General features: G+C 37.4%; 2 protein-coding genes across 2 annotated transcripts; both read left to right on the top strand.

Annotated features, from left to right (window-relative positions):
- Window positions 3,824-5,896, top strand: LOC104752217. The gene is made up of 3 exons (XM_010474301.1): window positions 3,824-4,103; window positions 4,230-4,769; window positions 4,914-5,896. The coding sequence occupies exons 1-3, from the start codon at window positions 3,824-3,826 to the stop codon at window positions 5,894-5,896; spliced, it is 1,803 nt and encodes a 600-aa protein (XP_010472603.1).
- On the top strand, window positions 11,965-13,920 carry LOC104752200. Its single transcript, XM_019230536.1, has 2 exons — window positions 11,965-12,746; window positions 12,870-13,920. Exons 1-2 carry the CDS (start codon window positions 11,965-11,967, stop codon window positions 13,918-13,920), a joined length of 1,833 nt encoding a protein of 610 aa, XP_019086081.1.

The following is a 14,251-nucleotide window of genomic DNA, read 5'->3' as shown; positions in this document are numbered from 1 at the left end:
TTACTGACTGCAGTTTTCTTGATTAATAGAACTCCTTCTACTGTTTTGAAAAATATTACCCCTTATGAACTTCTTACTAAAAAGAAACCGGATTACTCTTTTTTTAAAAACTTTGGTTGTCTTTGTTTTGTTTCAACTTAACAAAAAGATCAACATAAATTTAGTCCTCGTGCTACTGAATGTGTTTTTCTAGGATACTCTTTTGGTTATAAAGGCTATAAAGTCCTGCATCTTGATACTAATATTGTTTCTGTGTCTCCCAATGTCATTTTTCATGAAACCATCTTCCCTTTTCAAAATGTCAAGCATGCTAATCATGATATGGATTTGTTTGGTGATGCTATTTTGCCATTATCTGTTCCAATTGATGTTTTTGTTCCTGCATTATCTGCACCATCTCATGCATCCACATCCGCTTCATCGCATGCCTCACCACCCGATAACCACTCTAGTGTCACTATTCCGGTGACAGAGACTGTTACTGCGGATACTGGTGTTGTCTCATTACCAAGTGCCAGACCACGACGGACTACTAAGGCTCCAGGTTACTTATCTGACTACCATCACTCTCTTAACCAAATTTCTACTTCTTCTCCTTTGAAACTCTCTACTACTCCTTACCCACTCTGTTCTGTTTTATCCTATTATGCTATAAATCCTTCCTACCAGTCCTATGTTCTTTCTATAACTCTTGAAACAGAACCTAAATCTTTTAAACAAGCTATACGATCTCTGAAATGGACCAAAGCTATGGATGTGGAAATGGATGCTATGGAGCAGACCGGGACTCTTTCTGTTGTTTCATTGCCACCAGGTAAGAACGTTGTTGGTTGCAAATGGGTTTATACTATTAAGTATAACTCGGATCGCTCTATTGAATGGTACAAGGCCCGTCTTGTAGCCAAAGGATATACACAGCAAGAGGGTGTGGACTATATTGATACATTTTCGCCTATTGCTAAACTTGCTAGTGTCAAGCTTGTCTTAGGGTTAGCTGCCAAGAAGGGTTGGAGTTTAACTCAGATGGATGTCACTAATGCTTTTCTGCATAGTGACTTGGAGGAGGAGATTTACATGAGCTTACCTGAAGGATATACGCCAACATCTGGTGTTCTGCCACCAAATCCGGTTTGTAGACTTCACAAGTCTCTTTATGGTTTGAAGCAAGCCTCTCGCCAATGGTACAAATGTTTATCTAAGGCGCTTCTTGATGAGGGTTTTGAACAATCTCCTGCTGATAATACTTTGTTCGTCAAGGAAACTAACGTCTTCTATACTGTAGTGTTAGTTTACGTTGATGATATATTGATTGTCAGCAATAATGATGAGGCTGTTATGAGCATAAAGGCGGCTCTTGCTCGACAATTCAAGACTAAGGATTTGGGTCCAGCTCGTTTCTTTCTAGGCCTAGAGATTGCTCGTAACTCAGAAGGGATCTCTGTTTGTCAGAGGAAGTATTGTTTGGACTTACTGGCTGATTATGGTCTTCTTGGTTGCAAGCTAAAGTCTACCCCAATGGACTACAAGAAAGTCTTAACTAAAGGTTCATGTATGCTTCTTTCTGATGGAAGACCTTATCGGGAACTTGTTGGTTGTTTGCTTTATTTGTGCATAACTCGTCCCGATATAACATTGGCTGTGAACCGCTTGAGCCAATATCTGTCTTGTCCAACTGATGAACACTATAAGGCTGCCTTACGTATTCTGAAGTATCTCAAGAATAATCCTGGACAAGGTTTATTCTTCTCTGTTCATACGGATATATGTCTCAATGGTTTTTCTGATGCTGATTGAGGAACCTGTTTGGAGAGTAGGCGTTCTATCTCTAGTATGTGTGTGTTTCTGGGAACTTCGCTTATTTCTTGGAAATCGAAGAAGCAAGATGTTTGCAGTGGTAGTAGCACAGAAGCGGAGTACAGAAGCATGGCAGTCACCACGAAAGAGCTTCTTTGGCTTGATCAGATGTTGAAGGACTTACACATAAAGGTTGTTTGTCCTGCGAAGTTGTTCTGCGACAACAAATCGGCCATGCACATTGCAAACAACCCAGTCTTTCACGAGCGAACTAAACATGTTGAGATTGATTGTCACATCACTCGTGATCGGGTTAAGAGTGGTTTTCTGAAAGTTTTACATGTTTCTACTGAAAACCAACTGGCTGATATCCTCACCAAACCGTTGCAGCCTGCTCCGTTCTACTCAATCCTCAACAGACTGTCAGTTTCAAGCCTCTTCCTTCCATGGGAAGCTTCGGCTTGAGGGGGGTATATTAACATATATGTATTATATAGAATAAAAAAAGTACTAAGCTTCCTTTTACTTAGTACTGATACTTGTATATATACACTTGTAAGTGTATCTTTCTACGGTTAATGAGAAATCACTTTTACAATCTTAAAGTGTTAATATTACGCTTTTGCCTCTTCTTTTCTTCTGCAACTCTGAGTATTAATTATTCGAGATTAACATTTTTGCATCAACGTGCATGTTTAGTAAAGGTAGGTACTATAGACGATCGACGTCAATCGCTGGAGATTTTAATCAGTCTATTCGAACATGCATGATTCGAAGACTTATTCTCCACTTAGCTGTTCACATGCAGACCTTGTTTTAATTTTAATTGAACGATTATATGTAGACGACTAAGACGAGAGCACGACTTTTATTTTACAATGTATATATAAGAATTAGCCTGTGGACCATTTATTTAAGTTCAACTAACATTTGAGTAGTGAAATACTAAAAGACTTTAAATAATTCATCATTAATTACTATTGTTAATTGTTATAACATTATTTTTATGTCCTTACGTTAAACCCTTAAACCACACAACCGTTCTATGTTGTACGAGATTCTTTTGTCATGTTACAATATCATTAATATATAATATAACATTTTGTTACTTAATGTTATATACCTTTGTAGCACACGAAGTAGAAGAGTAACCGTCTCAGAAGTCCTTAAATTTTTTTGACAAATCTCCTATCTCCCTCTCTATTCTTCATACCCCCACCTTATTCAATAATACTCGATGAGACGATTTTACCCTTTTTGTTTTACTGAATTAGATTAATTTTTTTAAATAAAAAAAAACAAAAACTCTCAAACCCAGCTTCTTTCGACCCGAGAAACTCACCCGACCTCTCTCAACCCAGCCGCCGGCGATTCTTCCGTCGTCGGAGCTCCTACTGCTGTCGTTCTTCACCAAATCAAGTTGCATCAAGTTGTTCTTCAAAATGCAGGTGCGTTACTTCACTTTAGAGTTGCTTTTGGTTGAATTTGTTTTTGATTTGTAAATATAGAAATTCAATTGGATTTAGATCGAAGAAAGCTTAGCACATTGGGTGTTTTACAAAGGTTTATGGGTCGATTGAGCTATCTATTAGATAAGAAAGGGATTTGGCTTTCGATTTCAGTGAATTAACTCGATTAGAACTCGTGTACCATTCGATTCGATTTTGATAGGAGAGAGAAGGTGGTGAAACTGGTAATACTGATATTTTTAGTAAAACTAGTAAAACTAGTAGTAGTACTAATTATGATTTTTTTATATTGGTTGGTTTGGCAGGATACAATATGCGAGAACGTCAGCCTACATTTTAAATATGAAGGACGCATGTATAGTATAATGTTTAAGAGGAATATAACATTGTTGATGTTAAAAGCAAGGATACAGAGGAAGCTTGGGTTTGTTGAAAGTAACGTTCAGTTGCAGCTGAGCTACAAGCCACTACTGGTAGAAACATTGGAGCATTGTGAGCTTAATGATGATGAGGATGTTAATGTTTATCTAGACTCCGTTAATTATGAGAAGCGAAGATGTATGTTGTTTGTGAATGTCATCCCTTCTGAGCCTCAGCCTGAGCAAGTTCCCATAGTGCCCATAGTGCCCACAGTGCCCACAGTGCCCATAGGGGACCAAAGTTCTGTTGGTATGAACTATGAAAACCAACATGCGAAGGATGGTGAAATCGGACCTAACGCCATTGTTGTCTACGTAGGCAAAGAAAAGGCTGTAGAGGGTGATTCTAATAAAGAGGGTGAAGCTGAATCACGTGATGAAGGTGATGAATATACTGAGCCACGCCCTGTTGTAGAACCGTGTAAGTATATTGAACCATGGGATGACGGTTTGGATCTGACTAAACTTCAAGAATTTCCAAACAAGAAGGCATTGCAAGATGTGGTGGATAGAGCTTCATTCGCTAACTGTTTTAGTTTTGAAATAGTAAAGTCGGACAAGGTGCGTTATGTGGTCAAATGTCCTAAAGAAGGATGTAACTGGGGTTTACGAGGTGGTAGGATTCGAGGTACAGATATTTTCTCGATTAGAAGGCACAACAAGATGCATACATGCTCTCGGGCTAGTCAAAGTTCAAGCAATAGTAAGAGGCAAGGCACTCCACAATTAGTTGCTTCTCTTTTACATGGTGATTATCCAGGGCAAATGGAAACTCCACCTCCGAAAATTATCATGGATCTTGTCAAGACAAAATTAGGTGTTGATATATCATATTCCACGGCGTTGAGAGGGAAAAATCAAGCTGTTACTGATTTGAAAGGTAGCCCAGAAGAAAGCTACAAGATGTTGCGATGTTATCTGCACATGTTAGAGAAGGTTAATCATGGTACAAGATCATATGTGCATTGCGATGAGAATAATAAATTCATGTACTTGTTCATAGCTTTGGGAGCTAGCATTGAAGGATTTAAAGTCATGAGGAAAGTTATAACTATGGATGCAACTTTTCTAAAGAACGGATATAAGGGTGTTCTTGTTTTTGCGTCGGCTCAAGATCCTAACCGTCACCATTATCCCTTGGCGTTTGGTGTTCTTGATGGTGAGAATGATGCAAGTTGGAATTGGTTTTTGGAGATGTTGAAAACCGTTGTTGGGGATTCTTCTGAAATAGTATTTATGACTGACAGAAATACAAGTCTCATAAAAGCTATAGCTAATGTGTATCCTCTGGCTCATCATGGTTTTTGTATATGGCATTTATCCCAAAATGTGAAAGGTTATGCTCGTAACGTGAACAAAGACGTTGTTGCATGGAGATTCATGGAGTGTAGTAGGTTTTACACAGTGGCTGAGTTCAACATTGCTTACGCATCTTTTACGACAAGATATCCTTCTGCTGCCAAGTATCTTGAAGAATCTACCCAGAAAGAAAGATGGGCACGATGTGTTTTTCCAGGAGATAGATACAACCTAGACACAAGCAACTGTGTTGAATCGTTGAACAGTGTATTCAAAGATGCAAGGAGGTACTCCTTGATACCCATGCTTGATGCAATACTTAAAAAATTCTCTGAATGGTTTAATGAACATCGAAAAGATGCTGTGTCTGGATCAGTCGCAAATAAATTGGTGCCTTTAGTGGAGAACTACTTACATGATTTATGGGCAACTGCTGAGAAACTAAAGGTGATAGAGCTAAATGGTTTCGAGCTTGAATACAATGTCATTGACAGTGACGGAAAGCCTTATTTGGTGAAGTTGCGATTGAGAAGTTGCAGTTGTAGGTTTTTCGATATACAAAAGTATCCTTGTGTGCATGCATTGGCGTCTTTCATTACATACCAAAAATATGGAGGTAAGGATTTCGAGTTACATGAGTTGTGTTCTAAGTATTATTGGACGGAGCTGTGGGCAATTGCATATTGCAGGACAATTTATTTAGTACCTGATAAGTCTCGATGGGATGTCCTAGATGACGTCCAAGATATGGAGATCATACCTCCGAATCGGAAAATAAGAGGGGGAAGAAAGAAAACAAAAAGGTATGCATCTGCTGGGGAAAAACGACCAAAAACTCGACCTAGGACGCAGAATAAAAGGCGCCGGAGACAAGGACTCCAATGGTTGTTATTTGGAGATAATGTTCATGTTTGATTCACCTCTTCATGTATCAATTGTGTTTGGTTTGATACTTAATGTAAAACTTGGTTTGAAACTTAATTTGAAGTCTATTAATATTTTCTTCTTTCAAAATATGTGTATATGAGAGAGTAGAACTGGCAGAACTGGCAGAACTAAGATAAAACTGGTAAAAATAATAAAATTGGTACTACCTAAAATCAATACATATTGTATAATACATATTGTATAGTATAAATGTTCTACATAGGTTTCTACTATAAATGAATAATTTTCGAAAATATACCAATTTTAATTTATTTATTGAAGAATCTCAACAAGTGTTTCCTTACACTTTTAATGTCACTTTGTAAATAATTACCAAGTAAGCATGAAAAAAGTTATAGAATTATAAGTTTTAACTTATGAAGTTGCAAAAAGCTTGTAATTGTATGTTAGTTAAGTTTAATCAACTGTAAAACTAAAAAAAGTAATGCTAAGGTTTAGTAAAACTAATTAAACTGAGAAACCTCTAAAGTACAACTATTTGCAAGTTTAGTGCAACCGCATTACTCGGTAAAACTGTGTGTGAACACACAGTGTGAACGCACACATCTTTTACACGTGGCCAGAATTGCGTTTTTTCTTTCTTTTTTGACGATAGCATTGCGTTTTTCTTTCTTTCTTTCTTATTTTATCTTCACTCCAGCTCATTCTCCATTCTCAGCCATTCATTCATTTTCTTCTTCGAAACCTAAAGTACACCGAGTCCTCCTTCTCTCATCTTCAAAGTCGAAGATCCTAGATCTATTTCTCTCCTTCTCAAACTATGGAACAATTTGAGGCCGACCCATACTATGCTGATCAGAAGAAGGCGAGGAAGTTACAAGCATGGCGAGAAGCCATAGCCGATGGTGATTTTGGCATGCCTCGAATTTGCCCATGTGGCAAACGAATCGTCAATGAGATCTCTCCAACAGAAACAGAGAAAAAGAGATGGTTTACTTGCGTTAAGTATAAGATAAATTAAATTTAATCAAATACAATTGAGAAAGCTGATTTTGTTAACTGTTCGTTGATATAATTTGCAGGATGATGGATTGCACAGGCGGAAAAATTGGGCTGATGCAATTGAAGAAGAAACCCAAACCTTAAGGAAAGATGTTGATAACCATTGGGAGAGATTGAAGGAATTTGAACCCCATCATACTAAGATCTATAATTTGCAGATGGAGCTTAAGGAGAAGAGTGACGAGATTGCCAAACTAAAGGAGGAGTTGGCGTTGCTTACCACTCGAGTCGATCTCCTGGATAGGTTGTGTTTCGATTGATATTATCTGAGTCGATCTCATTCTACGTTGGTTTAAAACTTGTTGAATCAGATTCTGTTTCTTATCTTTTCCTTGAATTCTCTTGTTGAATCAGTTTCTTATCTTTCATGTGACTTCTCTTGTTTAATCATGATGTTCTATGTGACTTCTAGGATTATGCCTCCTTCTTGAATTGAATCATGTTCTATATTTTTCTTATATGAATTCTCTAGTTTTTGTTTAGTTTTACGTAGTTTTACCAAAAATACGAACGGAAAATCCAAGAAAATAACGTAGTTTTACATAGTTTAACTAGTAATACCAGTACCAATCGCAAATCCAACAAAATAACAAAGTTTTACATAGTTTTACTAGTACTACGATGACAAATCAAAGAAAATAACATAGTTTTACTACTTCTTAGACCTTTTCCTCTTCGTCCCTCTCCCTCCTTCTTGCGAAGTACTCGGTTGCTCATCAGCTACAGGCGCCTGACATGAAACCAAATTTTGTTAACACCTTCTAGTATTATCAAGTATTACTATAGTATTACGAAGTATTACCTTTGGTTTCTCTTGCTCTTTCACATATACTTCCAACGGTTCGATCCTTTTTTCAAGCCCATCAATCTTCGCCGAAATGTTATCGAACTGGGTTTTCATATCCTGCTTCATGGTCCTTAGAAGATCCACCAACTCAACAGTATCTTCTCTCGGTTGTTCATTGGCGACTATTTCCTCATTCGCATCGTTTTGTCCTGAACGAGTAGCCACATCGGCTGTGTACATCTCCTCCAAAAGTACAGGTAGTCCTCTACGAAGGCGCCACATCCAATTGGCAACAACGACATCATGGGTATCCTCTTCCTCAGCTTCTTCCATGATTAAATCGAGAAGAGGAATTTCTTCATCATTATGAGGGATCACACTAGCAATTGCCTGTGTAAACGACCTACTTTAGATACATTACAAACCAATTTATTCAAATGATTAATAATGGCAATTGCTAGGATAACTAACCGTTGTTGTACCAAGTGTATCACCAATATTCTTTAGAGGAAAACCTTTCTGACCGGTCCTCTTAAATTTCCTCCTGCACATCCTAGGACAACTTGCATCCGCCTCAGGAATTTGGTCAACGTAAGTGTTCGCCAAAATTGGAACTGCCTCAAATAGTAAAAACTACACAACACAAGGAAAAAAACTAAAATCAGCTTCACTTATAAGAAATATCAACAATGAGAAAACTTCAAATTTTAAACTAACTAACCTCCAATGGAATACAGAAACCTGGAACAGGCCATAATGCATTCTCTTTAACCACGACCCCATTAAAATGACTCATTGTATGGGAAATCTCTTCTAGCATGTTCTCGAATGATAATCTCCCCCAAGGAAAAGACACACAAAAACCTAGATCATTCACTGCGCTTACAACAAAATCATCGATACCCATTGCATCTCTCCCCGAGTCTTTTGTATAGCCTGCAATGATGCTTCCTAAAAAGTAGAGAACCGCCATCTTCAACCTATCACGAGTACGATCTGGTTGCATTACCAATAGGTGTCTCCTCACATCTTCAAGTGTAATCTTTTTTTTTCGTAAAAAATATTTCCTTCGAAACACGGTACCGCCGGCTTCCTTGTAATCAAGTGGATAGCACCGACAATCTAATCCAGACATCAAAGCATGTTCTCTCAGACCATACCGGATTGGAACACCATTCACAACAAACCATGCTTCCTTCTTTTTTTCGATTTTAGCCGTTCGAAGTAAGAGCATCCACATTCCCATAAGCTTGTGGTTTGGTTCCCTTGGCATGTGAAAAATGTGCTTGAATTGTGGATGATTCTCAAACCAATCCCTCTCAGAACTAGTTAGTGGATGCTCTAATTTATCCAGCGTTTTCAAAGTTTCAAAAATATGACACCTAGTCGATAGCTTGATTTTCTTGTTGTACTGGCTAGGCTCGAAGTGCATTCCTAAAGGTTTCATCGCTTCTGTTTCCTCCGATTCCTGCAACAATATCAGTTTTATATAAGTTATACCAATTATACAACAACTAGTTCTACCAGTTCTACTAGTTCTACACCACCTAGTTGTACCAGTTCTACTAGTTCTACACCCAATAGTCGCACAAGTTCTACTAGTTCTACACCAATAGTTGCACCAGTTCTACTTGATCAATTTCAAATTCCAATGAGTTTTCAAATTCCGAACGAATGACACAGACTTGTTGTACTTACACTTGCATCGTTGTCCTCCTCGTGCTCCATCTCACTTTCGCTTGTACTCCTTCTCGAGTTACCTGCCGAGTTCGAACTTCCCTCCTTATCTTCTTCTTCTTCTTCTTCTCCTTCATCGTCTTTTTCTTCCGATTCTTCTCCTTCATCGTTTTCTTCTTCCCCTTCATCGTCTTTTTCTTCCCCTTCTTCACAATCTTCTCCTTCATCGTCTTTTTCTTCCGATTCTTCTCCTTCATCGTTTTCTTCTTCCCCTTCATCGTCTTTTTCTTCCCCTTCTTCACCTTCTTCTCCTTCATCGTTTTCTTCTTCCCCTTCATCGTCTTTTTCTACCCCTTCTTCACATTCTTCTCCTTCATCGTTTTCTTCTTCCACTTCATCTTTTTCTTCTTCCCCTTCATCGTTTCCTTCTTCCCCTTCATCGTTTCCTTCTTCTTCTCCATCGCTTGATTCCACAGAAGTAGATCTCTCGTTATCTCCTCCTTCTTCATCATCTTCTTCTCCATTACTTGATTCCGGAGTAGCGGATTTTGCTTTCTCTACTTCGTTCGCATTTTCTCTTCCGACCACCGGATTGGGTTCCTCCAAAACTCGACTTTCACTTTCTTCCGCCACCGTACTCAAAGCTCTCTCTCCTCCTACTGTCGCCGGACTCAAACCCGACACACCTACTTCCGGCGAATCGGATTTTGCTTTCGAACCACCATCTCCTTCTGAGATCTTCTTCTCTTTCAAACGCTCACTCCTCCTCCTCACAAGACCCCCCCTTGTTTTCACCATCTTCTTACTCTATTTTTGGTTGATTGAATGAAAACGAGAAAACCCTAGTTCTACAGTTTTACCCAAATCGATTCAAATTTCCCGAAGAAAGAGAAGAGTGACGAGAGAGAGACCAGTTTTGTTTTTAAAAAAAAAACCAATTCAGTTTTTTTTTGGGTTTTAGATCCGATTCAGTTTTTTGGTGGATACTACCCAGGTATTTTTTGTAAATATCTAATTTTTCTATGGACAAGAGTGTAAAACAACACATTCTCGATTTAAAAAAAATCAAAAATAAATGCTAAAAAAGAGAAGGACTTTTGAGATTGTCAGAAATGTTTTAGGGAGTTCTGAGACGAAAACTCCGAAGTAGATGGACAATTAAATAGTTACCCCATACACAGCGTGCATGGGTCAGAGTCACCAAGTAATTTTGGAATATGTAAGTGTTTATAAGTTCATTCGTGACAATTTATTTATAATAAAGTATTTTGGCTAAATGATATAAAAATAATGATAATGGTTTACGCGTTTGTCTTCTGTTTTTTTTTTTCCAACTCTGATCGTTAATTGATCATTCGTGCCTCGCATTAGCTGGTTTTTAGGAAAGAACTATATGTATAAGACTATCGACATTAATCACTGGAGATGTACGTCAAATGTATTAGAAATGACTGGAAGACTAATTCTCTTAGCTGTTCACATGTAGACCTTGTTTAGTTTAAATTTTTATTGAACGTCGATCCAGTTATCCAAACGTTGATGATAACGGGAGGAACACGACCTTAATGTTACATCATATAAATGGTTTATGAGAATTATAGCCCGTGGAAACTTATTTAAAACTCAACTAACAATTGAGTAATGAAAGAAAAAACTTTCATCAACACATAATTAATTATCATTTTTCATAAATAATAATCATTTACTTAGTTAAAAGAAAATGGTTTTAGGTCACCCGATCGACGAGATAGTATTTATATCATTTGAGCTAAAATGTTTACATAGTATGAAATTCACGTTCGATTCATAGCCAATTAATGTCTGTTAACCTTCCAACGATACAACGATAAGAATCAAGATCTGTAAAAATATAAGGTCAAAACAGCTATCATGTGGTTGTGGTCCATCATAAAGTAACTAAATTTTAGTTTCGAGAAGACCCATTATGAATATATACAATTTTTTGTAGTGAAAATGTATTTCTTGCAATCTCAATAGCAAGAAAACCATAACACCTCATCATATTTCAACGAATCTTGGGTAGATTAGCGTTATAGCTCTATTTTGATTCCTGGATAATGTAGAATGACAGATCAGTTTCATATCAAGTACTATAAAAAAAGGCTGTTTTAGAGGTGAATATTTGAAAGGACAATATGACAAGGAGATAAGGCAGAGATGTATTTTGTCATCGAAATATATTTATAAAATATATAATTTTAATAACTATTATTAGTACTATCTGATTTTTATCAAAAAATATATATGATATACCCACACGTGGGTTCAAAACCTAGTATTATATATAAAAAATTCTTTGAATTCGAATAATCAAAATATTTTACAAAAGAAATATTGAAATCACTTATTGTAAAAAAAACCCCAGGCTGGTACTCTCTCCTAGTAATAGTAAAGCCAAAGTTTCAAGCAAACAGTTTACTGAACTGTATATTGTAAACAACATGTATATGTTTGGTTGACCAACGCATATATAATGATGGGTTTGAGTTCCACTTTTGAGATATCCAAAAACAAACACCCTTAACATACGTACAAATCAATCCACAAAATGGATTCAAGTTTAACACCAATAAAACTACCCATCTACGAGATTCCTCTTTTCCCTTCGGCTCGGAACGTTAGAACCAGATGCAAAGGTTGCCGTGTGGAAGGTATCCTTTATGGCGGCTATTACAGCAATGAATTTAATGGTAACGCTTTTTACCATAAGGAGTGCGCCGAGGCCCCAGGGGTGATCGTTCATCCTTCCCACAAGAAACAACATCCTCTATTGCTCATTGATAAACTGGAAGATCGTACATATAAGTGTGATGTGTGTGGAGAAGAGCGAGTTTACCCTGGCTATAACTGTATCAAATGTAAATTCAAGGTGGATTTGACTTGTGGGATAAAACCACCAAATCAAACTATCGAGCATCCTGTGTGTCATGAACATCCACTTGTATTTTTGAAGAAACGAAAGAAGGTGCGCCCTTGTGAAGTATGCAAGGAATCTATTGAGGGAGCTTCCTATTCATGTCTTGAATGCCAAGTGTTCTTCCATGTGGACTGCGTCCATCTCTCGAAAGAGGTAAATCATTTTTGTCACTCTGAGCATCCTCTGAAGTTAATGGCAGTTGAATCACTTATGAAAGATGCTGAGAAGATTTGTCTTTTATGTGAAAAGAAACCAGAAAATGTACTTTACTATTGTTCCGTTTGCAACTTCAGCATATGTCTTATTTGTATTAAAAACCCAACACCTAATGTTGTGGAGCATACCAAAACCCACGAGCATCCCCTTACTCTTTTTTCGAGAAGAATATTTTATCCATGTAATATTTGTGGGAAAACAGGCAGGTCGATGCCTTACATATGTCTTCAATGTAATTTTAGTGTCCACCGAAAGTGTATCGACCTTCCTCGTGTCATTAACATCAACCGTCATAATCATCGCATTTCTTTCATTCGGTGTCTTGGCCCTGGGGATTGGAAATGTGGAGTTTGTCGCAAAAGTGTAAATCGGTACAATGGGGCATATTCTTGCTCTGCTTGTCCTAACTATGCAGTTCATTCAGGATGCTCAGTGAGAAAACACATATGGGATGGTGTGGAATTAGAAGGGGTAGCTGATGATGTCGAAGATATTGCACCATTCAAGGTGGTGGGTGATGGTTTGATAAGTCATTTTTGCCATGAAAATCATGCTTTACAGCTCCAACAAAATGATACTAATCATGAGGCAGACAGGCGATGTGAAGCATGTGTTCATCCGGTTGGATTTGAACCGATCTACAGTTGTCAAGATTGTCGTTTCGTTCTCCATCAGAGTTGTGCTAATCTTCCAATGAAAACGAGACTTGTCTTTGACACTAGACAATACACGTTACTAGGAGAAAGTAAAGATGTGAGCAAGCTTTCAGATTGCAAATTTTGTGGGAAATATTTTAATGGTTTCAAGTACATGGGTCGAGGGAGGAAGATAGATGTACATTGTGGTTCTATTTCTGAGCCATTCGTCCATGAAGGCCATTCACATCCTCTATATTTCTATAATAAGGAGGGTCAAAAATGCTATGGATGCCATATCAAGGTAGATGGTTATCTGCTCTCTTGTGACTCTTGTAACTTTGGTTTGTGTTTGAGTTGCGCTAATTTGCCGAAGAAGATAATGCATAGAAACGATGAGCACCCTCTCACTTTGTGTTGTGGTGAAACGGCAAGCGGGAAGTACTGGTGTGATATTTGTGAGAAGGAACTAGATCAAGAAAAATGGTTCTATACATGCTCTGATTGTGGAGTTACATTGCATATCGAGTGTGTACTTGGAGATTTCTCACGGCTGATGCCCGGATGCATTATTAACTTCAATGAATGTGAATTTGAGGTGGTTCTTAACAATCAAAACACTCGACCGTTATGCAGCATGTGTTTATGTCGTTGCAAGGTCTCCGTAATCTTAAAAGATCTTGAAGATAATGAATACATTTGTTCCCGCTTATGTTTCTTAAATCTTTTTGTGTAAGAAGAATTAAACTTTGAATGTATGCTTGACATTGGTGAATGTAACATTTCAGCGTTGTACTACATAATCCAAGGAATATTTGAAAAAAAAAAAAAAAAAAAAAATTGAAGGATAGATTGTAAAACTACTATAATCTAATACAGTATTATTATTGTTCAATTCCAAAAAAACTAATTAAGATACAGATTAATAAAAGTATAAAACCATCCTTAATTATCTTAAATGTTACACAAATCTTTGTTGACTCTAAACGATAATAGTTTTATTTAATTAAAGTTTCATTTTAAAAACTTTGTTGATGAAGTGAGAATCCCATCAAAAACTAGGTAAC

This window comes from Camelina sativa, chromosome 2 (genome assembly GCF_000633955.1).
Source record: "Camelina sativa cultivar DH55 chromosome 2, Cs, whole genome shotgun sequence".
Lineage (NCBI taxonomy): Eukaryota > Viridiplantae > Streptophyta > Magnoliopsida > Brassicales > Brassicaceae > Camelina > Camelina sativa.
Note: the sequence above shows the minus strand (reverse complement) of the source record. Positions and strands in the feature narration are given on the sequence as shown.

Bases quoted from the DNA above. Each gene is read 5' to 3' on its own strand.
- LOC104752217 (XM_010474301.1), top strand. From the start codon at position 3,824: ATGTTGTTTGTGAATGTCATCCCTTCTGAGCCTCAGCCTGAGCAAGTT. The intron at 4,104-4,229 runs GTAAGTATATTG...GTTTTGAAATAG, and splicing joins ACGCCCTGTTGTAGAACCGT to TAAAGTCGGACAAGGTGCGT. The intron at 4,770-4,913 runs GTGTTCTTGTTT...CTTCTGAAATAG, and splicing joins TCTAAAGAACGGATATAAGG to TATTTATGACTGACAGAAAT.
- LOC104752200 (XM_019230536.1), top strand. From the start codon at position 11,965: ATGGATTCAAGTTTAACACCAATAAAACTACCCATCTACGAGATTCCT. The intron at 12,747-12,869 runs AACAGGCAGGTC...TTTCATTCGGTG, and splicing joins CCATGTAATATTTGTGGGAA to TCTTGGCCCTGGGGATTGGA.